This window comes from Hyla sarda, chromosome 6, assembly GCF_029499605.1.
Source record: "Hyla sarda isolate aHylSar1 chromosome 6, aHylSar1.hap1, whole genome shotgun sequence".
Taxonomy (NCBI): Eukaryota; Metazoa; Chordata; class Amphibia; order Anura; family Hylidae; genus Hyla; species Hyla sarda.
This window is the reverse complement of record NC_079194.1, coordinates 123,973,367-124,000,765: the sequence shown is the minus strand read 5'-3', so window position 1 is coordinate 124,000,765 and position 27,399 is coordinate 123,973,367. Positions and strand designations below refer to the sequence as shown.

Sequence of the window (27,399 nt, the reverse complement as noted above, 5' to 3'; positions counted from 1 at the left end):
CGGCTGTGAGCGCTGTAGACCCAGGCTATATTCCCTACCACTGAAGCTGCTGAGCGATGCTGATCTCCTGTCAGAAAGGTGAGGGGGGGGGGGGGGGGGAGTGAGAAGAGGCACAGCGGCATCAGTCATTGTGGGGGGCACAGTGGCATCATTCATTGTGGGGGGCACAGCGGCATCATTCATTGTTTTATGGTACAATAAGTCAGTACAGGGCACAGTGTTTGTCAAAATCATATTTGGGTCATAGTGTGTGGCAGTAATATACCAGGGGCATACCGTGCGGTAGAAATATACCAGAGATAGAACATGTGGAAGTAATATACCTAGAGCACAGCGTGTGTCATTAATATATTAGGGGCATAGCGTGTGGCAGTAATATACCAGGGCACAGTGTGAGGCAGCAATATATTTAGGGCACAGCGTGCCGGCAGAAATATATCCAGGGGCACAGCGTGCGGGCAGTAATATATACAGGGGTACGGTATTCAGGGGTACAACATGTGGCAGGATTTTCAGGGGTACAGTGTGCAACAGATTTATATTAAGGGGTACACAATGCGGCATAATTTTATTTAGGGGTACAGTGCAACAGTATTACGTTCAGGGACAGTATTTTATTGTCTGGCAGTATTATTTTCATGGGTACAGTATGCTGTAGTATTATTTTCAGAGATACAGTCTGTGGCAGTATTATTTTCAGGGGTACAGTATGCAGCTGTATTATTTTCAGATGTACAGTAGGCAGCTGTATTATTTTTAGAGGTACAATATGCGGCAGTATTATTTTTAGAGAGTCTGTGACAGTAATATTTTCAGGGGTACAGCATGTGGCAGTATTATTTTCAGGGGTACAATAGGCAGCAGTATTATTTATAGGGGTACAGTATGCAGAAGTATTATTTTCAGGGGTACAGTAGGCAGCGGTATTTTTAGGGGTACAGTATGAGGCAGTATTCAGAAAATAAAGGAAACAGTACATTTACATCCTCCAGAGTTCAGTGATTTTACCTATATCCTTCATGGCACTGCGGCCACTAGGTGTGAACCAGGCCTTAGCACTTAGCTCGGATCTTTACCAGTGACAGACCTGGATGAGCGGACCCTCACTAAAAATAGTTGAGTACCCCTGCTATACAGGATCTGTATACTATATAAGTGATTATATACAGTACCCATATAGCGGTAGACACCATCTGTACAGAGATCTGTATACAATATAAGTGATTACATACAGGACCATATGGTGGTAGATATCAGCTGTACACAGGATCTGTAAACCATAGAAGTGATTGCAGTTTCATCTAGGGACTCTAAATTACTAATTTCTGATCGTCAGCATCCTCTTTCCTTTTCTTCTCTGTCCGGATCAGACCGCCATGTTGATCTTTTAACATCTGCAAGACAAACATGTCAGACTCTGCATTTTTTCAGTGCCGTCCCCTCCTCTACACAATTTTCCCATCTATAGGTCCACAAACTGTAATAATGCCCTCCTTGGTGTCCTTCACAGTAAAAGGGCAGGTAGGCAGGTAAATAGGTAACTAGGTAGGTAGGCTTTTTCTGTATTCATTTAGGAATTTGTGACTATTTGTATTAATGACAATGTGAGGCGTTGGTTTTAACCATTTTAATCATTTTGTAATTTTTTTGTTATTTTTTAGATACACTGTTCACACCTAACCCACGTGGAGTGGGAAGACGCATGGGAGATTTCCACAACCCGGATAAAAGAAACAAACAAAAAAAAAATGTTTCTATGTATTTTTTCCTCAGTCACTATAGCTAGCTTTCAGAATGTCCCATATTTACTGTTATAGGTCAGGACCCTGGTGAATTTAATACATGGGGTCGCTGCATATACTGACAGCGGCGCCTATGTATTCACTACAGGATCGCCGTGCTGCATGCGCAAAGCGTTAGCGCATGCGCAGTATAGTACTAATGAGATAATGAAAGCAAGGCTAGACGGAGGTACACGCGTACTTCGCGCAGCCACAGCTTCTTTGTTTACAAACAGAGGAGCGAGGAGATGGAGATTCTGATACATAAGATCGGCCATAAGACATCGACAATCAGAAGACTGGAGAGGGATTGTGGAACCCCACTGACTTCATCGCTCCACGTGGGGAGGTTATCATATAATTATTTTAGCAGATTATAATATTGAATAAGTTTTGACAGATCTAAAATCACATGACCGCCAGTCCATCCAATCATGGACATGGGGTGGATACTATGTTTAATGATTTATGTAATGCACTTGTGTTTTCACCAATCATGTCTTTTCACTATGAATATAAGTTTGTTCCACTGTCATTTGCACTATGCTTGAGAAAGGCTTACTTTTAGCCAAAACGTTGCTGCTGTACTTGCTTTGATGCAATAAAAATCAGTTTGCTAATATACCGGACCTGGCGATTGTTGCTGTTTCCTACAGAGGGATAGTAGGTAACTAGCTTGGTAGATCTTGAAGCCAAATTTGTAAGTAGGTGACAAGCCAGGTAGGTAGGTTGTTAACTAGGTAGTTAGGCAGCCATGTATGAAGGCCAGGTATGTACATAGTTAGGTAGCCAGGTATGTAGGTAGGTAGTGTGGTGGCCCAGTACAGGAGTTTCACCCCTGTACCCTTGCTGCCCTGTCAGGCAGCCTCTATACAGTGACCCCCTGGGCCCCCTTGCACCTGTTCCTTTGTATATCTGCTTCTATGCCTATGTTATACAGTGTAATGCATTTAGATTGTGTTATGCCTTTAAGAAATGTGTCATGTGATTGTAACCCAGTGAGGTACCAGTGACCATGTGACCAAAGGGTGACCTAGGGGACCCCTCCTAGGCTCCCCCATACTAGCCTTGGGTGGAGCTATCTCACTCTCTTAGCTCTTATGCTCTTGTATCTGAGTTGCAGTAAGGTCAAGTCCTGTCAGAGTGTGTCCGGAGTCCAGAAGAGGCCTAGAGTCTACTACACAGCCACGGATCTACAAGTCCACTACCCCCCAGGTCCAAGTCAAAACCTGGTAGGCTACAAACGGGGTATAGTCAGTCTCAGTTAAGCCAGTCAAAGTAAACCTGTCTCAAGTCAGCATGGTCTGCATCAAATTGTCGCAGTCCACCATAAGTCCCAGCAATCCCGGTGGTCTCTGAATTCATTGGTCACCTCTCTGGGCCTAGCCAAGCTGTATAGACTGTTACATCTGCCTGATTCCGTAAAGCTACCGTTGTCCGTAACTTGGCGTCGGAGTCATTATTTGCCCCCGTGCCTAGGCCAGGATCCAGCGGTATTCCTTTGGGTGGTGTAAAGGATAAACCATGCCCTGGCATCACGAACACAAGGGGTTAATGCCATCTGCCCCTAGGGTAATTCTATCTGCCCTCACCACAGTATCAAGATATGTAGGTAGTTAGGCAGCCAGGTATGCAGGTAGTTAGATAGCCAGGTATGTCAGTAACTAGTTAGGCATCCAGGTAAAATGTTAGGTAGCCAGATAGTTAGTCAAGTAGGTAGCCAGCACCCCCTCCACCCAGTGGCGGATCCTGAGTCTAGTCTTGGGAGGGGCACTACAAGAGTATTTTGTGTTAGCGGACAGAAAATAAGGTGTTGCTAACGGAAGTTACAGGTAGATAATGTCCCCAGGAGGTAGTGGCCCCTAGTAGATCATGCCCCCAGATAGTTAATGTCCCCCAGGTAGGTAGTCATGCCCCCTGTAGGTAAATCCCCCAGATGACTGCCCCTTGCATGAAAAAAATGTAGGTAGTAGGAAGCCCTCCTATTAGTTAGTTTGTCCCCATATTAGCTAGGCAGGAACATAGTAGATAGTCCTTATATTAGGTGTAGGCCGCAGAGTTCCCCCACAGTAGGGTGTAGGCAGCAGAGTTCTCCCCATTAGGTGTAGGCCGAAGAATTCCCCCCCATTAGGTGTAGGCAGCAGATTTCCCCCACAGTAAGTGAAGGCAGCAGAGTTTTCCCTGTCCCCCCCAGTAGGTGTAGGCAGCAGAGTCCCCCCCCCCTCCAGTCGGTGAAGGCAGCAAAGTTTTTCCCCGTTCCCCCAAGTAGGTGTAGGCAGCAGAGTCCCCCCCCAGTAGGTGTAGGCAGCAGAGTTGCAGAGTCCCCCCACCCCCAGTTGGAGCAGGCAGCAGAGTGCCCCCCCTTCAGCAGGTGCAGGCAGCAGAGTTGCAGAGTTTTCCCCCTCCCCCCCTATTCCCAGGTTGAAAAAAAATTATGCTCACCTGATGTCCCACACAGTGATCTTCTCCTCCGGAGCGCAGCAGGGGCCTGTGTCTTCCCTCCTCCACAGTGCAGGCGCCAATGAGTGAAGTCATCGGCTCCTGCACTGCGTGCTGTGTGGGTGCGGAGGTCACGTCTCCCCTCTGTGTAGGACGCAGTTGCGTCTCACACAGGGGGGACGCCTTCTGTTGTACATGTACGTGCCGCACGTACAGCAGAAGGCAGCACCGTCTGCCTGGGGATCCTGGACAGGTGCCCTGGATCCCCAGTAGCGGCGGCAGTGGCAGGCCCTTTACCCGACCGGGCCCTCGGACCATGTCTGATCGGACTAGCCGGTCAGTCTGCCCCTGGTCATGAGATTCATGAAGAACTGGATTTCAGACTATGGAAGATTCAAATGAATAATGTAGCAGAGCTGGACCCACTGAACATAAATGTTGATAGAAAATACTATTGCTGCTAGTGGTCCAACATGCTTACGCTAGAAAAATGATCTAAATGTAATTTTCCTGGTCAGTCCACTGTAATCTTCATCTGCTGAAACATGCAGATCAGTTTGGTATGTCTATATTCTGCTCACACAGCTGAGGTTTTGTTCCAATGTCTCAGTCTACGCTTTCCTCGCTGAGTCATACACAGTCTAACCTGCAGATGGTGTCTCTAGGAAAGAAAGGTTACATTTACTTCTGTATCTTCTTGTTGGAATTCTATCACATGTACATTTAGAGATCCAAGTTACATGATGTGGTGTAATTGGGGAAGATTTATCAAAACCTGCGCAGAGGAAAAGTTGCCCAGTTGCCCATAGCAACCAATCAGATCACTTCTTTTATTTTTAAAAAGATCTCTGAAAATAGAAAGAAGAAATCTGATTGGTTGCTATGGGCAACAGGTCAACTTTTCCTCTGCATAGGTTTTGATAAATCCATGGTAAAGAAAATCTGTAATTTCTGATGTGTTACTCCTATCATGTCACTTTTTGTTAACCCTTTCATGACCCAGCAAAAAAAAATTCTGCCTTTTTATTTTGCGACTGACAAAGTTGTCGTATTTTCTGCGTGGCGAGTTGTCATTTCTACTGATATGCTTTTTTTTTTTTTATCATGCAATGTATTACAAAGCCAGAAAAAAAATATATATGTAGGGCAAAATTGAAAAAAAATATGGAATTGCACAATTTTGTAGGGCAATAATTTTCTAAATATGGTAAACCTGACATGCCATCTTTATTCTATGGGTCAGTTCGTAATTTTTGTTTCATTTTATGGTTAAATAAAAATGTAAACCTTGAAAAATAAAAACAAAGCTTTGTTCATTACCATGTTCTCACCCCTATAACCTTTTTATTTTTCCACCAATGGAGCTGTTTTGATTTTTTGCGACATGAGCTGCAGTTTTTAATGGTACCACTTTTGTGTAGTTTTGCCTTTTTGATCACATTTAATAAAAATTTTTGGGGATTGAATGTAACCAAAAATCAGTAATTTTGGCTTTTGGAATTTGTTTGCATTTACGTCGTTCACCGTGCAGGATCAGAAACATAATAATTTAATAGTTCTGACAATTACGCACTCCGTGATACCAAATATGTTTATTTTTGTTGGTTTGTACAGTGCTTTACAAAAAAAATGGGAAGGGGGGGGGGTGATTTGAATTTTTACTTTTCATATACACACCTTTTGGCCCCCCTAGGGGTCTAACATAAGCCATCATCAGATGGCTTAAATAGTTCGATGTAAGGCTATTGCATTACATTGATCCATGAAATCTGTGCTCGATTGCTAAGGGCTGCCAAAGTAAGCCTTTAAGAGGTACTCCTCTGGCCAGTGTTCCGGCTGCGTTCAGAATATTAAGTTCTGAATGCTGTGCGTGCGCTGCGGGAGTCGGCCATGCCCCCTCAATGTAAGTCTATGGGAGGGAACATCACGAGGCCTGACATCACGAGGGGGTGTGACCGACCCCCGCAGCACGTACGCACAGCGTTCGGAACTAAATGGTCGGAATGCAGCCACAACACTGGCGAGTTGAGTACCCCTTTAAGCAATTACAGAGCTGGGGAAGACGCCGAGGACAAGGTAAGGCCTCGAGCTTCTCTAGCAACCCATGGGGGGGGGGGCTATGGGACCACTAGACACTAGGGAATAACGGCATTTAATGTTTAAATGCCGTGATCTGTTTAGATCATGGTATTTAACCAGTTAAATGATGGACATCGGAGCATTCTCCGATGTCCGTCATTACCAGCAGATGTCAGCTGCTGATAGCAGCGGACATCTCCCAATTATGACACAGACCCGAGGGCAATGTGAACGAGACCTAACACATGACTGCAGGATTAGACTACATGAGTTTGTTTGTAGTCTGTAACCATAGAGACACATTAGTTCTGTGTAAAAGCTTTTTTAGTCAACATTATTTGTAAAGTTGCTTCATAAATAAATAAAAAAAAAATAATAAAAAAAAATAAAAAAAATTGGTGCTCTGTTGGTTTCCTCCCACAATTTAGATTGCGAGCCCTAAAAAGCTAAGTGATGACATTCCCTGTACAGTGCTATGAAAATGAATAAAATAAATAAGTATACATACACTTTAAAGTGTACCTGTTTTCAACAATAACTTTTTATATAATGTAGATAATACCATTATATGTACATTTGTAATATACATTGGTTAAAAAATGTGTATATTTTTGGGTGAAAAAATGCTGTCCCTGCAGCTATTGCCTGTGTGTCTCTATGAGGAGTCCAAATACAGGAAGTGACGGTAGGACAAGCAGGGCTCTGTGCAGGCTGCTGGCTTGTCAATCATCCTGATGTGTGAGCCATTGGCATGTCACAGAGCCTCAGTGTACAGAGCCCTGATTGTCCTCAGTGTACAGAGCCCTGCTTGTCCTCAGTGTACAGTGCACACCTGCTTGTCCTCAGTGCGCAGAGCCCTGCTTAACCTCAGTGTACAGAACCCTGCTTGTCCTCAGTGTACAGTGTTCACCTGCTTGTCCTCGGTGCGCAGAGCTCTGCTTGTCCTTAGTGTACAGAGCCGTGCTTGTCCTCAGTGTACAGAACCCTGCTTGTCCTCAGTGTACAGTGTTCACCTGCTTGTCCTCAGTGCGCAGAGCTCTGCTTGTCCTTAGTGTACAGAGCCGTGCTTGTCCTCAGTGTACAGAACCCTGCTTGTCCTCAGTGTACAGTGTTCACCTGCTTGTCCTCAGTGCGCAGAGCCCTGCTTGTCCTCAGTGTACAGAGCCGTGCTTGCCCGCAGTGTTCAGAACCCTGCTTGTCCTCAGTGTACTGTGTTCACCTGCTTGTCCTCAGTGTACAGAGTTCACCTGCTTGTCCTCAGTGTACAGAGCCGTGCTTGTCCTCAGTGTACAGAGCCCTGCTTGTCCTCAGTGTACAGAGCCCTGCTTGTCCTCAGTGTACAGTGTACACCTGCTTGTCCTCAGTGTACAGAGCCCTGCTTGTCCTCAGTGCACAGAGCCCTGCTTGTCCACGAGAGCCGGCCCACGTGGACAGGAAGGGGCGGAGCTACCGCCCCATCCCGTGTTACTGTGGAACTAGTTGCTGGTGAACAAAGAGGGGGAATATTTGGGGGAGGCTATGTATATAACCTGTGTGCGTTCACCTCTGACCCCTCCCCATAGCATGCTAGAGTGGGAGGGATATTTCTTTTGCCCAAGCTTAACCCTTCCATCTCCGCAGTCAGGGTTACCTATGCCTAAACGGCCAGGTAACCTGCACACTTCAAGTATTTGGACTCCTCATAGAGACACACAGGCAATAGCCGCAGGGACAAAAATATACACATTTTTTAACCAATCTATATTACAAATATACATATAATGGTATTATCTACATTATATAAAAAGTTTTTGTTGACGACGGGTACACTTTAAAGCAGTGTTTCCCAACCAGGGTCCTTCCCACTGTTGCAAAACTACAACTCCCAGCATGCCCAGACAGCCGAAGGCTGTCTGGGCATGCTGGGAGTTGTAGTTTTGCAACAGCTGGAGGCCCCCTGGTTGGGAAACGCTGCTCTAGATGCAGTAGCGCTAGTTTGTATGTCACCATCATACGTGGTAGACTTTACGTCACCATGTAAAAGGGCCATGTAATATCACTATTAACAATTTCAGCTCAGCTACATCTGTTTGTCTTGTGTCTTTGCAGAAATGTGGCTGCAGATGATCCCGCATCACATGCCTGCAGCATGGTGTAAGGAAACATTCCTGTACATTTATTTCTTGGCTTGGGATAAGGCATAAGGGGGGGGGGGGGGGGGGGGGGGAGAGAAGGAAGGGACATTAGAGACTCCCAATGACGACAAATTCACTAACCCTACCTCCCTGGCTCTATGAACCAATGGGCTAAGGAGATGTGGTCGAGCCTTCTCCAAGCCTTCCTCTGCCCCATGCACAGTCATGTGAGTATCACTAGTACTACTCTCCTGGCTGCTGCAAACGCATTGTACCTGAGGGGCTGCTGCACTTACTTCAAGGGCGCAAAAGAAAAACTCCTAAACTTTCACATATATTCCCTGGGATCTGCTGCATTGCTGAAGTAGCAGGTAGGGAGAAGATCATTGGTGGTGGATAAGAAGAAAGTGCACACTATGGAGAACTCTGTGCTGTATCCCAACATATGGTGACCTGCTGCTTGCATGGATCAGCCCTGGGATTCATCACTTAGTTTTTATTAGCATGCCAAGTGCCAAACTAAGAGCTAGGCATATGCCAGCTGTTGTGGGAACTACACGTTACACCATGCACTACCTGTGGTTTATCTGGGGTTTGCATTCATTAAGCGGCTGGAGAGCTAATACTTAGAGTATCTATGCATCTATCTATCTCATATCTATCTATCTATCTATCTATCTATCTATCTATCTATCTATCTTGTATGTTGTAATGTGCCATATCCCGCATTAACCTCCCAATGGCCCAGATTTATCAATCTATGCCAAAATCTGGACTTGCCCCTAACAACCAATCACAGCTCAGCTTTCATTTTTGCGGGGCTTATTAAAATTTAAAAGTTGAGATCTGATTGGCTGTTACAGGTAAATCGCTCCAATAATTGTAAAGCGCTGGGGACTTTGTTGGCGCCATATAAATAAATATTATTATTCCTTTTTCTCGCCGGTAAATTCATAAATCTGGGCCAATGTAGTTGTCTGTGGTTTTACATAGGACTGCATGTAATTATCCCAAGCCAGGTATTATACCAGTGTACAATGTGTTCAATAGCAACGCCAGCTCTGCTACAGCTGTGAATGCAATAATGGTTACATGGGATATACTATAAGGTATTAGATACATGTGTATATTTTACCTTGACTGTATGTAAGAGTTTTGCAATAGCATGAATGCCTGGTGGGGTTCTGTACCTGGGGGTATACGGGTACGGATTGGTTGAGCGTGGGAGGTTGTTTACTATACTTCCAATAGGGTGACAGATGGGGGACAGTATGTCAGCATTGCATAGTGTGACTTACATTCTTGAAAGTGTTTTGCTGAATGTGTTAGTCTTGATGTGTCGGTGGTACAATGTTTCACGGTATAATGTATATTGATACATTGTATTTGATAACATTCATCAGACCTTGCTCTGTACATTGTAGTTTTGCAGTGCTGTAAGCCCCAGGATTTGGGTCTATAGATCATACATACATCTAGATCAGTGGTCTCCAACCTGCGGACCTCCAGATGTTGCAACACTACAACTCCCAGCATGCCCGGACAGCCGTTGGCTGTCCGGGCATGCTGGGAGTTGTAGTTTTGCAGCGTTTCGCAACATGTGGAGGTCCGCAGGTTGGAGACTACTGATCTAGATCATACATCTGTACTGTTTAGGCACATTAATGGGCACAGAGCTTGGGCTGCAAGAAGGCACTTAGCCTGTGCAGGATGGGGTCTGGGTTGCAGGGCTCAGTCAGATGAGATGTGCTAGTGGAGCTATTCCTGTGCTGTTATGGAGAGTAGAATGTTGACAGTAGAAGCTAGGACATAGGCAGAGAGAGAGAGAGGGGAGGGTTACTAGCGGTCATGTTCAACACTGGGGCCAGGGATAAGGGAGTGGAGAACAGCATAAGGACTCAATAATAGACTGCACAATGCGCCATTCACAAACAGCGCCAAGGCTAAGCTGCATTAACCATGAAGCTGCTGTCACTTTAAGGTTTTTAACTCCATTCTAAGCCCTAGAACTGAAGGGACTAAATCTTTTTTTAGTGCATATCTATATAAAAGTGGCATTTGTCCAATTCTTTATCACACTATAACAGGACGGTACAAGCCTACTGGGTCTTAGCTTGTGTTTTTCTTACAATGTGGGTGCAGTTTATGTCTAGTACATGTTGTAATATTAATGCATTACAGCCGCTGTGTCCTGTAGATCTGAACTTACAATGGAATATAAAGTAAACACTACTTATTCCAGTTGTTTACTGGAATGTATCACGCAGTCCACACACATGTCCTCCTGTATGGTCAGAAATCAGCAGCTGCTGCAGCGGAGCACGCAGAAACCTATTGAAGACCTGTTAATTGTGCCAACCAGACCCTCAAATTCACCCGATGTAGTGCTGATGCTTCCTTCCAAGGGTTAAACCGACCTGATATTTACATGGCAATCCATAAATTCCATATCGGCCATATTTTCATAAACTTATTGCCTCAGGAAACATCAGTAGAATACGCTAGAGTAAGGTCTTTGCAATTGTTAACCCCAAGTATGGCTATATAAAAGTACAGGGATGTGCAGATAACAGGAGAAGAATGGACTTATCAATAGGTCTGTATTATAAATGCTGCTCAATGGTTATGTGACCACATCATCTATTGGCTCTAGTGACATAAGCCATTGGATGATGTGGGCATGACGTCAATATGGACGACACATCAGCCGGTCATGTTGGTTTCATTCAGTTCTGTTATTTGCACATTCCTGTTTGGAGTTATATGGCCATACAACTTGGCCAAAACCCCCACCCCACTCCCAATTGCCCCAAATCAATTTTTTGTTATATATCTATCTCATATCTATCCATCAATTGATCTATCTATATATTTATCTATCTATCTCCTTAAACACAGTGTAGATTCTCACATGAAAGCATTTTCTGCCTTATGTTTCCCCATGAATTCTGGCAAAGAGAAAAAATGCATTTAATTACATCCAGAAAGTCAGAGTTAAAACAGCAGAACCATTGGAGATGACTTAACAAGGTTCCCAGCTGCGAATCCTGTTATGCAGCTTTCTCTGTGTCTTATCTGTGATCCGAGTCAGTGATATTACAATATAAACATACTTGAATAGGATCAGCTGACTACTGGAGAACCTCAGCAGGTCAAGTGCATTGCACGCTGCTTGTGTTTGTCATAGAGCCCATAGTCAGATACGGGATGTAGCCTTTTCTATGGAATTGCCTGATGCAGCTTTTATAGAACTTTCATTTTCTCTCCAAACATGCCAAAATAAAATACACCAAACAATTTCCATTGACTTCCATGGAATGTGATGATCATGAGGCGGTAAAAAACCCACAGCAGAAAATACAGTTACTTGGGTTAGCAGCAAACTGATTATTCCTATTACTACCCTTATGGGGTAAACTAAAGATGGTCTACAGCTCACAGTTTTCAGTCCCCCTCTAATAAAAAGTAAATGGTCCTACACTAACACTCATGGTACAACAAAGGAGGGAGTCTTATAAATTGGCTAGCTATGCTGCCATATTACAAAAAGGGATATATTACTGCATGACTAAAGTGTTAATGTTCAGGGCTCTAGGAAAGCTAGGAGGTAGGAGGAACCTTTCTCCTGTCTGTCAAATGACACCAGAGCATGGGATTGGCGAGCCACCATCACATGTCAGCACGCACCCATTATCCCATAGTCTGGATTAATATGTAACTCTTCAAAGTCACTGATAAGATTTTAACAATCTTTCCACTTCAGTTGAACAAGGTTTTAAACACAATAATAAACATACAGGAGGAAAAAGGCTGCAGCACCTTGTTTGTGAAGATTTAAGCCTTAAACATACAACAAAAAATATATATTCACGGAAACACCAGACTACTGCATTTGGTGTCCACTCTATTCTATTAATGTATGGTCATGAATTCATTGTGAATCATTCGGAGAACCACTGGTTACACGCTCATGATTTTACTTAAATGCGTTGCCTGGGACCCTTTTTTCACCCCCTGACAATAATCTGGATGAGCTAAATAACCAGACTGCTATTTCTCTTTCCGGTATTTTTCCCCCAATAAGATCCCCTTTGGTCCGGCTGTTATACCATGTGACCACACGTTGGACCTGCCAAATCCCACAGTGTCTTGTGAGTGCGCTGGAAGTCACTTTCACTGTTGATTTTTATGGGACTGACTTTGAGAGTCTCATTGAAATGAATAATGGAAGTGACTTCCACTCCACACAGCAGTATCAGTGGGATTCGGCATGTTCGATGTGCAGTCAGGTGGTATAAGAGTTAGATCGAAGGGGATCCTATTTTAAAAATAGATCCGCCAATAGGAGGTTGAGTGAATATAAATTTCTCAGAGTATTGCTTTATTATAGGGGGTATCTTAAGGAAGAACTTCAAAATATGTTTATAGGATGTATAGAAATATTTAAGCATAACAAATATTTAAGATGTCAACTTGTATGAACTTTAGACTGTAAACTGTAAAAGCATGACAGGTTAAGGCCCAACGTTTTGGGTCCCAATTCCTGTAGGCCACTCATGCCATATCATTCTCCATAAAAAATGAATGGGTTTATTATCAGGAGTTGGTGACTACTTTACTCAACTGGGAACTGGGTCATTGGGTCTATAAGATTGTTGTGGGACATGACGACATTATTGCTGTCAATGAACATTATGTTAGAAATGATAAATGTTTTATGGCTTTCTAGTTGACGATACAAATGACAATTCCAATAAAGTAGCCACTATGTTCTGTAACCAAGGTAACAATGTTCATCAGATTCCATGCCCAGCTGTTTGAGCTGTATGAGCTACAAACTTTTCCAAAAGTCTTCCTATAGGAACCTATCCTCATTATCATTACTACCAGTCTTTTGAAGCAGCTTCTAAGGTATGATAGATAGACATGATAGATGGTGACATGTAGACTCACCAGGAAAAGTTGACCTTCACCCATGGAAGGAGAGGGGTTAAGACATCACATAATCCCCTATTGACTATTCATCTGAAAGAGTGTAACATAGAGCAACAGTGTAGCATGTGGAAAGAAGCTCTGTGTGGCAGTGAACATGACTAGGGTTTTCATACATGCACAGTCACAGCCCTCATATGACAGGGGAATGACTGTTACCCTTGTAATACACTTACGTCTTCTTAGAAAGGAGCCTTTATCCTGCTCTTCACTGGAGCCAGCAATCTTGCCCTATGTGTAGAACTGATAGCCAGATCCAGCAACCTTTGAATGTTCCTGCATTAAAACTTCTCATTAACAACACATTCCACCTTCAGTTTACCATTTCACTGCCAACAAGGGCTGAGACAACATGTACTCAAAGTGCCTTTGGCTGATACATTGAGCTGAGGTGCTTGTTCATTATTACTTAGAGCCTGTGTCTTCTGAACCCTTGTATTCACTCATGCTTGGCCATGTCTAAAAGATATATTGTGGAGTAGACTAGGAATGAATGGTGACATTAAACCCTTTGTGACTGGTTACTAGTTGACTTGTCACTTAGTGTGATGTGTGGCTGGTTATCATAGATAGAGAGATAATCAAAATATGACATTGTTTGGAGACTAAGAGTATTCTAGAAGAAGTCGTACAGTAGTAGATGCTTGGCCAGGAAGGTAGTCCAAAGTTGGCAAAATTACCATAACGTAAGGGTCAGAATCATATAATTACATGTGTACTTAGTATGAACCACAAATAGAAAGCTTCTTAGATGTAATCAGACACATTTTTTTTCATATTTTCTTTTCTTGCAGGGCCTGTTCTGTGAGGGTTATTTAATTTGGCGTATGGTGTTGGGATCTCAGAACCTTATCCAGGAATGGTGGATCATTTGGTTCTAACAGATGAATGCTTCTCAAACACTGACTCAAGCCTTCGGTACACAATGGAGATGCTGATGGGAGGAAGGAGCTATCAGATGCTGCCTTCTCCCACTTCAGAGGATGACAGTGACTCTTCTAGTTTCCGGTCCTGTTCCAGTCCTGATTCCCAGGTGCTAAGCTCCAGCTATGGTAGTACATGTAGTGCAGAGAGTCAGGACAGTATTCTAGACTATCTTTTGTCCCAGACGTCATTGGGTAATGCCTCTTTATCTTGGTGGGACAAAAGAAAACATCCTACAATGGTCAAAGAGGAGTTCTTCAAAGTTCCTGATTTTGGGGTGGACATGGAGGAGGCATCGCTGTTTCATCCCACCTTGGATGAAATTGAGGAGTTTCTTGAGGAAAACATGAAAAGCGACTTAAAAGTTGAAAACCAACAGGAACTGAGGAACTGTGGTCATTTGGTTTCTGAACAACTGAAGCAGACCCCTATGGGGAACAACAACACAAAGGAGGGTACAAAAGATCAGTCAAATAGCACATTAGAAGAGGACCTTGGTAGCAAAAGTCCAAGTGCCCTTGCCGTTGAAGGTGGAATTCCTGTTATACTGCAGATCCAACCCTTAGAGATCAAACAAGAGTCTAACTCAAACCAAGCCTCGCAGTCACAGTTTCCAGATAACATTAAAGTTGCTCAACTTCTAGTTAATATTCAAGGTCAGACCTTTGCTCTGGTCCCACAACTAGTCCAGTCATCAAACATGTCCTCCAAATTTGTCCGCATCGCTCCAGTGCCCATTGCTGCTAAACCTGTGGGTCCATGTGGTGGAGTTCAGGGACAATCGGGTATTATGGTTGGCCAGAAGTACCCCAAAAATCCAGCTACAGAACTCATAAAAATGCACAAATGTTCTTTTCCTGGATGTACCAAAATGTACACCAAGAGTAGCCATCTTAAGGCTCACCTGCGTAGACACACGGGGGAAAAGCCATTTGCTTGCACATGGCCTGGATGTGGATGGAGGTTAGTTCTCATTATTCATTTTGTGAAATATATCTTCTTTGCACCTGGTACTATGAGTTATATTGTGATAGTACTGCTGGCCATATGGTCAAAGGGTCAAACACCTGGTAGACCTGCAGTTTAGGGTGACAACTACTATAATGGCAGCCATACTGGTTGCCACCCAATTCTGGAAGCAGTGAATGGAATTCCAGGTTGTGTTGTTAGCTCCTGTAGCATAGCCTTCGGTGTATTATGCTGCTTCAGTACATTCCATGTTTGTAACCTGCAGTAACCTTGTTTGTTGGCGTAGTAGCATAGAAAGAAGAAAACTTGTTATGTATGTTTCTCTACAGCCTGTTATAACATGTGATCTGCCCTATGTTTACATGTCACAGCAATGACTCAGTCCATCGATAATAATTGTTAATCTAATAACCATGGCATAGCAGCAGAGGGGCGGCTGCAGATGTGGACTGTGGTATTCAGTCCTAGCAGAACCGTACTCCATGCTTCCCAAATATAGGAACCGTGTGATGTGTAACATGAGTGCTAGACTGCGTAGGCTCTACTGTAGAAACGACAGCAGAGAAAAAATGTGTATGAGCTATTTCTACTGTAAAGACCTTGTGACTGGTGAGTTGGTTTGAAAGGTCAATATGGAGAACAAGGTCATTCTTGCTCAAGTTGTCTGTCTTGTCTATGTTTACCTGAACCTGAATATCACGTTTTCTGTGTAGATCATCCTGTAGGGGGCAATTTTATAGTAGACACATTTTTTTACATTGTGAAAAATCATAGTTGGTATACTTATATCTATCTATCTATCTATCTATCTATCTATCTATCTATCTATCTATCTATCTAAACACATATCGTAGTTATACTATACATGGGGTCAATATTATAATTATATTCTTGTACATAGGAGGCAGTATTATAGTAGTTATATTCTTGTACATAGTAGGCAGTATTATAGTAGTTATATTCTTGTACATAGGAGGCAGTATTATAGTAGTTATATTTTTGTACATAGGAGGCAGTATTATAGTAGTTATATTCTTGTACATAGGAGGCAGTGTTATAGTAGTTATATTCTTGTACATAGGAGACAGTATTATTGTTGTTATATTCTTGTACATAGGAGGCAGTATTATAGTAGTTATATTCTTGTACATAGGAGGCAGTATAATCAAATCCGAAGAAAACCGCTGGCCAGGGGTGGGGAGGGAGAGAGGACACCGCTGCAGGAGCAGCGGGGGAGGAGGCAACTAGTTTTGCGGGTTAAACCGCTTCGCCTGAAGGCCAGACGAAGTGGTTTAACCCGCAAAACTAGTTGCCTCCTCCCCCGCTGCTCCTGCAGCGGCGTCCTCTCCCCACCCCTGGCCAATGGTTTTCTTCGGATTTGATGCTCGAATAAAGGATTATTGGAACATAGGTGAGTGCTGAAGCTTTATTTCTACAGACCTGCATTTCTGGATTTTGTTGGTTTTCTGCTTTATCTTGTGCACCCCTATTTATCCTTGTACTGTGGATATCACCTTTCCTACTAGTGACTGCGCTGCAGGATTGCCGTGATACAGTGGTGCAGTCTCATTCTCCATTCTACCACGAACATTATAGCAGTTATATTCTTGTACATAGCAGGCAGTATTATAGTAGTTATATTCTTGTACATAGGGGGCAGTATTATAGTAGTTATATTCTTGTACATAGGAGGCAGTATTATAGTAGTTATATTCTTGTACATAGGGGGCAGTATTATAGTAGTTATATTCTTGTACATAGCAGGCAGTATTATAGTAGTTATATTCTTGTACATAGGAGGGAGTATTATAGTAGTTATATTCTTGTACATAGGAGGCAGTATTATAATAGTTATGTTGCTGTACATAGGAGGCAGTATTATGGTAGGTAAATTCTAGTAGATAAGCAGTATCCTATTACTGTAGTTATATTCTTGTATAAAGGGGGACAGTATTATAGTGATTATATTCTTGTACATAGGAGGCAGTATTATAATAGTTATGTTGCTGTACATAGGAGGCAGTATTATAGTAGGTAAATTCTAGTAGATAAGCAGTATCCTATTACTGTAGTTATATTCTTGTACATAGGAGGCAGTATTATAGTAGTTATATTCTTGTACATAGGAGGCAGTATTATAATAGTTATGTTGCTGTACATAGGAGGTAGTATTATAGTAGGTAAATTCTAGTAGATAAGCAGTATCCTATTACTGTAGTTATATTCTTGTATAAAGGGGGACAGTATTATAGTGATTATATTCTTGAACATAGGAGCAGTATTATAGACGTTATATTCTTCTTCATAGTGGAGCAGCATTATAGTAATTATACCCTTGATCAATGGCTTTAATATTCTTTGACTGGAATTAATCGCTTGGAATATGTATCACTCTCTAAAGATATATTTACGTGGTGTAAAACAGAAGCAGAAAGATAAGCTTGTATTTCCAGGCATGAACGCGAATATGTTTTATGAGTGTGTTTTTTAGATGTAGCACAATACACACAGAATACACATATAAAAGTGACATGTCACTTCTTTATGCCTGTAAAAAATGACTTGTGTTAAAATCAAATGACGTTAAATGTGTAGTATTTTTCTTTTGATTTCAATGTAACTCAATGTGAAATGCATTATGAAGGTAAAATTGGTGCATTTTGCAGTGTTATGTGACACTTTAAAATGCATCTACAGATACACAGTGTACACCTAGCCTAACACTGCGGTAAATCTTTTTAGCAGAATGCTATAGGCACACTTTCTGTAGCTTTTTACTTGACTTCGATGATGGACTGTAAGATGAGATAGGGCCATGTTTTCTCTATGGACAGAGGAACAAAAAAATCAATTAGGGAACCCATGAATATTATATAATGTTCCCATTCAGTAGTTTATGTCACATGGTGCGGATATGTGGCTCATTATTTAGCAGATGTTTTTACAATGTTCTACCCTCGTGTTTGTATTGTATGCAATAAGCAGTTTTGTATGTTACCAGATATAATAAATGATTTATGTTTCCTCAACAATTACCACTTACCTGCAGGTCTTTGACCACAGAAGCTTGCAATCTAAATGATGGTAGTGTAAGGTGTAAGTGGTTGTGGGAATACAAGCTAGTCTTTGGACACATGCAGAGAAGCCGTCTATCTACTTTATGTATGCTTGAAGAGATACAAGGGGAAATCAGATTTTAAGCTCCTGTGATGTAGGGACTGTTGGAAATGGTTGAAAATTACAGGGTATACATATGGAACTTCTTAATGTATAAACTGAGCCACAGATATAGTGTCTGCAATCCTTCAGCTGAATATAGTTATATGGTTGGTTGGCTTGAAGTGAATAAGTTCCAAGCTTCGCTCACTTATATATTATTGAGCCAGGATTTAAAGGAAAATGGTCATCTGTTCATCCACTCTAAACCCATTACACTGGGTTATAGTGTGGGTGAACAGGAGACCAAAGAGAGGTTAATGGGATAAAGGGGTACTCCACTGGAAAACATTATTTTTTTTTAAATCAACTGGTGCCAGAAAGTTAAACAGATTTTTAAATTACTTCTATTAAAAAAAAATCTTAATCCTTCCAGTACTTATCAGCTGCTGTATGTTCCAGAGGAAGTTCATTTCTTTTTGAATTTCCTTTCTGTCTGACCACAGTGCTCTCTGCTGACACCTCTGTCCATTTTAGGAACTGTCCAGAGTAGGAGCAAATCCCCCATAGCAAACCTATCCTGCTCTGGAGAGTTCCTAAAATGGACAGAGGTTTCAGCAGAGAGCACTGTGGTCAGACAGAAAGGAAATTTAAACAGAGAAGAACTTCCTGTGGAGCATACAGCAGCTGATAAGTACTGGAAGGATTCAGATTTTTTTATAGAAGTAATTAAAAAATCTGTTAAATACATACCTGCACTCCGGAGATCTGTCCCTCCAAAGATCGGCATCCATTCTCAGTGAATTGCGCACTGGAGGTGGGCCCGCCAGCTCTATTTGAATATTCATTGTCGCGGATCACATGAGCGCTCAGTCGGCGCATCGCTCACATAACCCGCGACAATGAATATTCATATTGAGCTGGTGGGCCCACCTCCAGTGCGCAATTCACTGAGAATGGATGCCGATCTTCGGAGGGACAGATCTCCGGAGTGCAGTTATGTATTTAACCCATTAACCCCTCATGGGTATCCTGGTCACCCACACTATAACCCAGTGTATTGGTGAAGAGATGACCATTTTCCTGTAAAGAGACGGCAGCACCTAGACTGTCCTAAACATGACTTAAAGGAGAACTCAGGGATGTACAAATTATCCCCTATCCTAAGGATAGGGGATAAGTGTTAGATCGCAGGGGGTCCTACTGCTGGGGGCCCCCCGCAATCTCCTGAACAGAGCCCTGGCTCCCTGCATGATACAAGCGTTTTCGACCACAGCACAAAGCTGCGGCCGACACATCCCCTCCATTCAGTTCTATGGCAGAGCCGGAGATTGCGGAAAGCAGCGATCCGGCTCTGCCATAGAACTGTATGGAGAGGGCGTGTCAGCCGCTGCTTCCAGCGGTGGTCGAAAATGCCTGTTCCATGCAGTTAGCCGGGGCTCCATTTGGAAGATCATGGGGGCCTCAGCAGTCGGACCCCTGCGATCTAACACTTATCCCCTATCCTTAGGATAGGGGATAATTTGTATATCCCGTCAGAATCCTTTAATTTATGTTAAAACTCCAACTTAATTCTCCAGTTTTCTACAACTTGCGACTCTCAAGTTCTTACAAAACAACAACTCCCATCCTGCCCTGCAGTTTCCCAACCGGTGGACATATTCTATACTATATACACTAGTGGCTACTTTCTATAATACAGTGTGCTTAAAAATAAAAAGCATTTTCAAATTTAAAAAAATATTGTCAAAGCCCCAACGCTTTTACTAAAATCAATAGAAAGTCATGTGCTTGTGGTGTAGGGTACTCGATGGATAGACAGTACAGTATATTAACACCTTTTTTTTTTTTTTTCATCGAAAATAACTCACATATACAATAAATAATACATTCACCATACGTAGCATGACAGCTCAATGTACAGCACAGGTTCACTACACTATACACCATACCACATGCTACACTAACCGTCCCGCATACATTTTTAAAACTTTTTCAAGAACAACAGTATCTACAATATCTACAGTATCTACGTGAACAAAGAACAGCCAAACTGCAGCTTCATTTCCTGTAAATCGATACTGTGAAAAATCCACAATGTCACAATCATGAGGTTGACGAGAGCGCGAAGAGCGTTAAGAACTGATTTTGAGTCTGTGCCTATCTCCTGCTGAGGTCAGGAACAGGGCAGCAGAAGGACAAGACAAATAAAATACCCGATACAATGGAATGGAACTCTGAGGATGACATTTGATCATGTAATCTACTTTTCCACAATTTATATTACATTTACCTATAGCAGTGGTCTCAAACTGCAGCCCTCCAGATGTTGCAAAACTTCAACTCCCGGCATGCCCGGACAGCCAACGGCTGTCCGGGCATGCTGGGAGTTGAAGTTTTGCAACATCTGGAGCCTCACAGTTTGAGACCACTGATCTATAGTATACAAATCGTAACCCATGATTAATTGTATCAATCAGTAGTACGGCTATACTGAAAGGGGAATTCCACTTAAAGGGGTAGTCCAGTGGTGAAAAACGTATCCCCTATCCTAAGGATAGGGGATAAGTTTGAGATCGCGGGGGGTCCGACCGCTGGGGCCCCCTGCGATCTCTCTGTACGGGGGCCAGGCTCTCCGGCCAGATAGCGGGTGTCGACCTCTGCACGAAGCGGCGGCCGACACGCCCCCTCAATACATCTCTATGGCAGAGCCGGAGATTGCCGAAGGCAGCGCTTTGGCTCTGCCATAGAGTTGTATTGAGGGGGCGTGTCGGCCGCCGCTTCGTGCGGAGGTCGACACGACCCCTTCCTGCGGGCTGTCAGCGCTCCGTACAGGAGATCACAGGGGGCCCCAGCAGTCGGACCCCCCCCCCCCCCGCGATCTCAAACTTATCCCATATCCTTAGGATAGGGGATAAGTTGTTCACCACTGGGTTCACCACTGGACTACTCCTTAAAAAAAAAAAAAAACACATCTAAAATTGTTATAACGTTACTATGGGATGCATATGTTGTTATGTTTGGAGTATCAGCTGACAGACGATCCCTTCTAAGACTATTACAATGTTTACTTCCTGTATATCCATAGTTCAAGCTATTATAAAATAGAACACAATGTTCCACAAAAGTCATCTAGAACATTCAGTGAGCAGCAGATTTGGCGCAGGAACCCTATTCTCTTTATAACTGTGGTGGTTGCTCTAAATGATCGTAGAGTCGTTCAAGGTGGGTAGGGGTTTGGCTGTAAAATTTAGAGGGTGTCATCTAACTGCAGACATATTGAAATGGCTGCAGATGTTTGTGGGGACAATCACAATGCAGCTGTCACTGCGGTCCGCTGCAATGCCTTCTGATTGTTAGAGGCTACGGACACCACCCCCCCGCCCACTCTTTAAAGGGGTTATCCAGGAAAAAAAGTTTTTATATATCATTTGGCTCCAGAAAGTTAAACAGATTTGTAAATTACTTCTATTAAAAAATCTTAATCCTTTCAGTACTTATAAGCTTCTGAAGTTAAGGTTGTTCTTTTCTGTCTAAGTCCTCTCTGATGACACGTGTCTCGGGAACCGCCCAGTTTAGAAGAGGTTTGCTATGGGGATTTGCTTCTAAACTGGGCGGTTCCTAGCACTTAGACAGAAAAGAACAACCTTAACTTCAGAAGCTTATAAGTAATGAAAGGATTAAGATTTTTTAATAGAAGTAATTTACTAATCTGTTTAACTTTCTGGAGCCAGTTGATATATATAAAAACGCTTTTTCCTGGATAACACCCTTTAAGCTAGTGTGTAGCTCACTCTACCTCCCTCCTGCTATTTTGAGCACCTGTTCACCTGTCCAGAGGAAAAAAAATTGAAAATTGCTGAGTTGCCAATAGCAACCAATCAGATTGCTTATTTCATTTTGCAGAGGCCTTGTTAAAAATGAAAGAAGTGATCTGATTGGTTGCTATGGGCTACTCAGCAGCTTTTCCTCTGGACAGGTTTTGATAAATCTCCCCCTGAGAGTGTAAAGTCTGCCTGAATGATTTATCCTATGTATTTGAGCAGAAGCTAAATCACCACAATTGATTAAGCCTAAATGTCCATTATATACATATATATACAGGGCTCAAGTCCTGCAGGAACGCATGGGAATGGAGTTCCTGCACTTTTTCCACAGCAGGAACACTGTTCCCATTAGCAGGACTCCTGCAGGACCACAGACCTTGAGTGGAAATCTTGAGTGGAATTTGCTTTGCAGATTTGCTTTGGACTTGAAAAAGGGAGGAATCCTGAAAGCTTCTCTTTAAAATTCTGTTAGTCCAATAAAAAAGGTATTACAAGATACTGCAACATTTTATGATTTGCATCTGCATCATTGGACTAATAAGGCTACTTAAATTTACTATATATATATATATATATATATATATATATATATATATATATATATATACACATTGTACATGTGAAGGGATAGTCAAAATTGCTGCTGCCTTTCTTCAGTGCAGGTTATGTATATATTGTAATTTTACAATATTGTCTTTTTTTTATATATTTTGCAGGTTTTCCCGGTCTGATGAATTATCCCGACACCGCCGCTCACATTCTGGCGTGAAGCCGTACCAGTGCGCAGTCTGCGAAAAGAAATTTGCTCGTAGTGATCATCTGTCTAAACACATCAAGGTGCACAGATTTCCCCGGAGCAGTCGTTCTACGCGCTTATCAAACTGATCCCCTCCCCCAACCTTTTGAATTGATATAAAATACCAAGCACTTTGTTCGTCTTCCTGTCATAACTTATTGGTGCGGAAAACATCCTTGGTTGGCTGGACATTTGTTCTCTGCTCTTATTTAATATGGGTGTGAATGAAGCATCTGAGGAACTTGGTGCTCGGCCCGGCTGGCAGTGAAGGGTTAAAGGGGGCACTTTATGTACTAATCCACTCGATTCCATTATCATCTGTTGTATCTCAATTTAAACAGGTCACTTAAAATTCCAAATAATATGTTATCACAGTAACTGTACCATATGATAGGGCATTGGTAGCCTGTAAGATCATGCTGAACACTGCCATGGAAAGGACTCACTGCTTGTGTCATTTCATTTGCCACTGTGTTACTCAGGAACATTCTGTAGTGTCGTGTATAACTTAGGTGGAACTACAAGTCCCAGCAATACTTATCAGCCAGCATTGGGAATGAATGGAAGAATGCGACAGAGAGAAGGCAAACTAAAACGTTCATGTTTAAACACCTTTAAGAAGATCACATTTTTAACAGATATGACTAGATACTCTAACTCAGAAGACTGTATCACTCATGATAAGCTTAGATACACCATCTGTGCAAACAGTTATCACAGTATCAGTGTCACTCATCATGGACATAGATACAACAGTTTAGTACAACACATGACAGATTTAGATACATTGCTTCTGCGCAATTGGTAGACCTAGATACACTGAATGAGCAGGCAGTCACACACGATTAACATACTTGGTTTAGCAAACGGCATCATACACGATAGGCTTAGATACACCGACCTAGTAGACAATTTCACACATAATGGACATAAATACAAGGGCTCAACACACAGTATCACCCATGAGGATGCTAAGCATACAGTATTACCTATGATACTGTACAATGTCCTTAGAAATGAGTGTATCATGTCTGTATTTTCTTCCATTTCATATTCTAAAGGAGCAAAGAATGTAACGGAGTCCTCCTTTTCCTGCTTTTTTCAGGCCAGTGTTCAATATTCAGTCACTTTATGTCATTTTTCTGACAAAATATTTATAACAGAACAACCTCTGACCACAGAACGTCCACCGATCAGAAGCCGTATCAGTATTTCTCAGTCATAATGATCTATTCACATTGAAGAATATGATCTGCTGTCTCATCTGTTATTGTGAGACACCTCATGTCGCCTTCTCTGCGGAACGCCAAAAACAAAGCAAAAAAATCCTACTTCTCAGGCGATCTGCCATGTTGTTATTTGTAAGGTTTATACACCAATGGTGGCTTTTGTAGCCTTTCCTACAACAAGCTTTATTCAGTGTGAAAAATATCAGTGCATTTATTTTTCTAAGAAAAACATACCGTATATATATATATATATATATATATATATATATATACACACACATAAAGAAAAAATACTGTAGAAAAAATGTGAAAATAGACATTAATTTAATTTTATAACAAATATTATTATATTCATATCTAGTAAAGGTCGTATAATCTTCCAAAAGCTACAGAAATGTTATATAAATGTGCTCCATTGTATAACATGTATCAATCAATCATGACATACAGCACATCTGTTACCTAGGATACTGCAAGACTGTATTTCACTTATATAAGGAGGACCTTGTATTTCACTTATATAAGGAGGACCTTGTATTTCACTTATATAAGGAGGACCTTGTATTTCCCTTATATAAGGAGGACCTTGTATTTCACTTATATAAGGAGGACCTTGTATTTCACTTATATAAGGAGGACCTTGTATTTCACTTATATAAGGAGGACCTTGTATTTCACTTATATAAGGAGGACCTTGTATTTCACTTATATAAGGAGGACCTTGTATTTCACTTATATAAGGAGGACCTTGTATTTCACTTATATAAGGAGGACCTTGTATTTCACTTATATAAGGAGGACCTTGTATTTCACTTATATAAGGAGGACCTTGTATTTCACTTATATAAGGAGGACCTTGTATTTCACTTATATAAGGAGGACCTTGTATTTCACTTATATAAGGAGGACCTTGTATTTCACTTATATAAGGAGGACCTTGTATTTCACTTATATAAGGAGGACTTGGATTTCACTTATATAAGGAGGATCTTGTATTTCACTTATATAAGGAGGACCTTACAGGCCCCTTTACTTAGATGTGCTCTAATAATGATATTCTGGGGGCACTCTTTAACTTCCAGTCATTTGGCTGCAAACTATCATGCCCCTTCCATGTGTCACATGATAACACAGCCTTGATTTACTATAAACTGGATTCTTCCCATGTCTAAAGAGACAGGGAGCACTTATTTTTTTCCGAGGGGCCTTTTGGGGGGCTTCAGTTTGAAGTGTACACTATCAAGATGCCTTAATCTAAAGGGAAACTGCGCTGGTGACATGTCTCTCTTAAATTGTTAATACACAGATATCAACATACATCTATAACCAGTATTTATAGTAAATGTCATATTTTCTTCTTTGTTCTACTAGAGAATGTGCATTGTTGTTATTGCTGTTAAATCCTCTTCTATGTAACTACCCTCAGAAAGCTGCTCACTGGTGTCCGGTATGTAAAAATCCCCCTAGTGCCTGTTTTGTGGCGCCTCTAGCTGATCACATGACATGAGAGGATTACATATTGATTGTTTGTACCAGTCTTAGATGAATAATATATATTTTATTATTGCTGCTGTTTGAGCTTTATTTTGTTCAGTTTTAAATCTTTATCTTTCAATACATTTCTGTGAAATTTAGCGATGACGCACTTAAATTCTGCCTTAATTCAATTGAAAAATGTACAAATTATTGGTAGACGGTTTGCTGTTGGATGACGGCTGCTTAGCGGTAGGTCCTTCCCTCTGACGCTGAAGAGGGTAACACATTTTGCATTCCTTAAAAATATGGATAGAATGAATTTAAATAAAAGGTAGGAAGGTTGAGAGGGCACAGAGTTAGGGTGGGTATAAAATGACTATCATTTCTGGGCACTACTTTATTATCTTAAAGGTGTAAGATCATTAGTGAGTGCTCTGAGATAATAAGCCTGTGCCCAGGGAAGGATATCAGATAGATAATGGCCCAGATTTATCAAACTGTGTGAGAGAAAAAGTGGAGAGAGTTTCCCACAGCGACCAATCACCGCTCAGCTAACAAGCTCTGGTAAAGTGAAAGCTGAGCTGTGATTGGTCGCTGTGGGAAAATCACTCCACTTTTTCTCTCACACTTTCATAAATCTGGGCCAATGTGGCTCTGCTCTGAGGTACTTTGTCAGGCTCTGACATAATAAGCTAATAACCAAGGTAATACAACAGAGCCATGAGGTAATAAGTCAGTTCTGTAAAGAGGTTGGGAAAAGTGCTGAAATAACAAGGCAAAGCATTGGAATAATAGCTCAGATTTTATTTTAATATTTTTAACTCCAAAAATACTATTGTATTCTCAACTTGCATGTCCATATGTTTAGAATATGGCCATGAACCATTTCTTAATGTGAGTGGTAAATTGTAAGCTGTTCCCTCTCTGCTGTACCAGGCTTTGCAGTTGCCAAGGTTGTGCCCATAGAGGTTCCACAAGGTAATAGAATCTATATTTTGCTGCCAACATGACCAACCTGCCTCTGACCAAGCTGTTTATGTACTCCTTCTTGAATGTATGTAAATAACATGTACATAGAAATCTCCATATAGTGAAAGTCTTGTAATAATGCATCAGAAATTTATGTAAATTAAATGAAAATCAAAATATCTCTATGATAACATGTATATAAATAATACAGTATTTTCTCATATGTTCTATATAAAGTATATTTACTTTGACAATAAACTTTAAAAAATACATTTTGTCAGATTGTGTGGGGTTATTGCCTGAAAATTCTTTGGGCGGGAGGGGGGAAACTATAGTTAACAATACCAAGATGTGGGGTCCACATTAAATTATAGCAATTATCTGAGAAACCTTCATTATGTTATCAGGTGACAGTGACAAATACCAACACAATTCATAGTTGAGAAATCCTTGTATCCATCTATATAGCTGCCAGAGCTGACATTTTCTGATACAGAACTTAAAGGAATATGTTGGGGTTAAAAACGTATGCCCCTAACCAGAGAATAGAGCGGTTGTTCTGACCTCTGGGACCCCTACGATGTTCAGAATGGGGCCTTGACTCTCCCTGCTGCATGGAGTGGTGGTGTCGGCACATGCTCCTTGCAT

General features: G+C 41.8%; 1 protein-coding gene across 1 annotated transcript; it reads left to right on the top strand.

The window, feature by feature from the left end:
• The first annotated feature begins 8,645 nt into the window (after positions 1–8,645).
• Positions 8,646–27,021, top strand: KLF15 (KLF transcription factor 15). Its single transcript, XM_056524898.1, has 3 exons — positions 8,646–8,784; positions 14,200–15,292; positions 22,998–27,021. The coding sequence occupies exons 2-3, from the start codon at positions 14,265–14,267 to the stop codon at positions 23,164–23,166; spliced, it is 1,197 nt and encodes a 398-aa protein (XP_056380873.1). The 5' UTR covers positions 8,646–8,784; positions 14,200–14,264; the 3' UTR covers positions 23,167–27,021.
• The last annotated feature ends 378 nt before the right edge of the window (positions 27,022–27,399 follow it).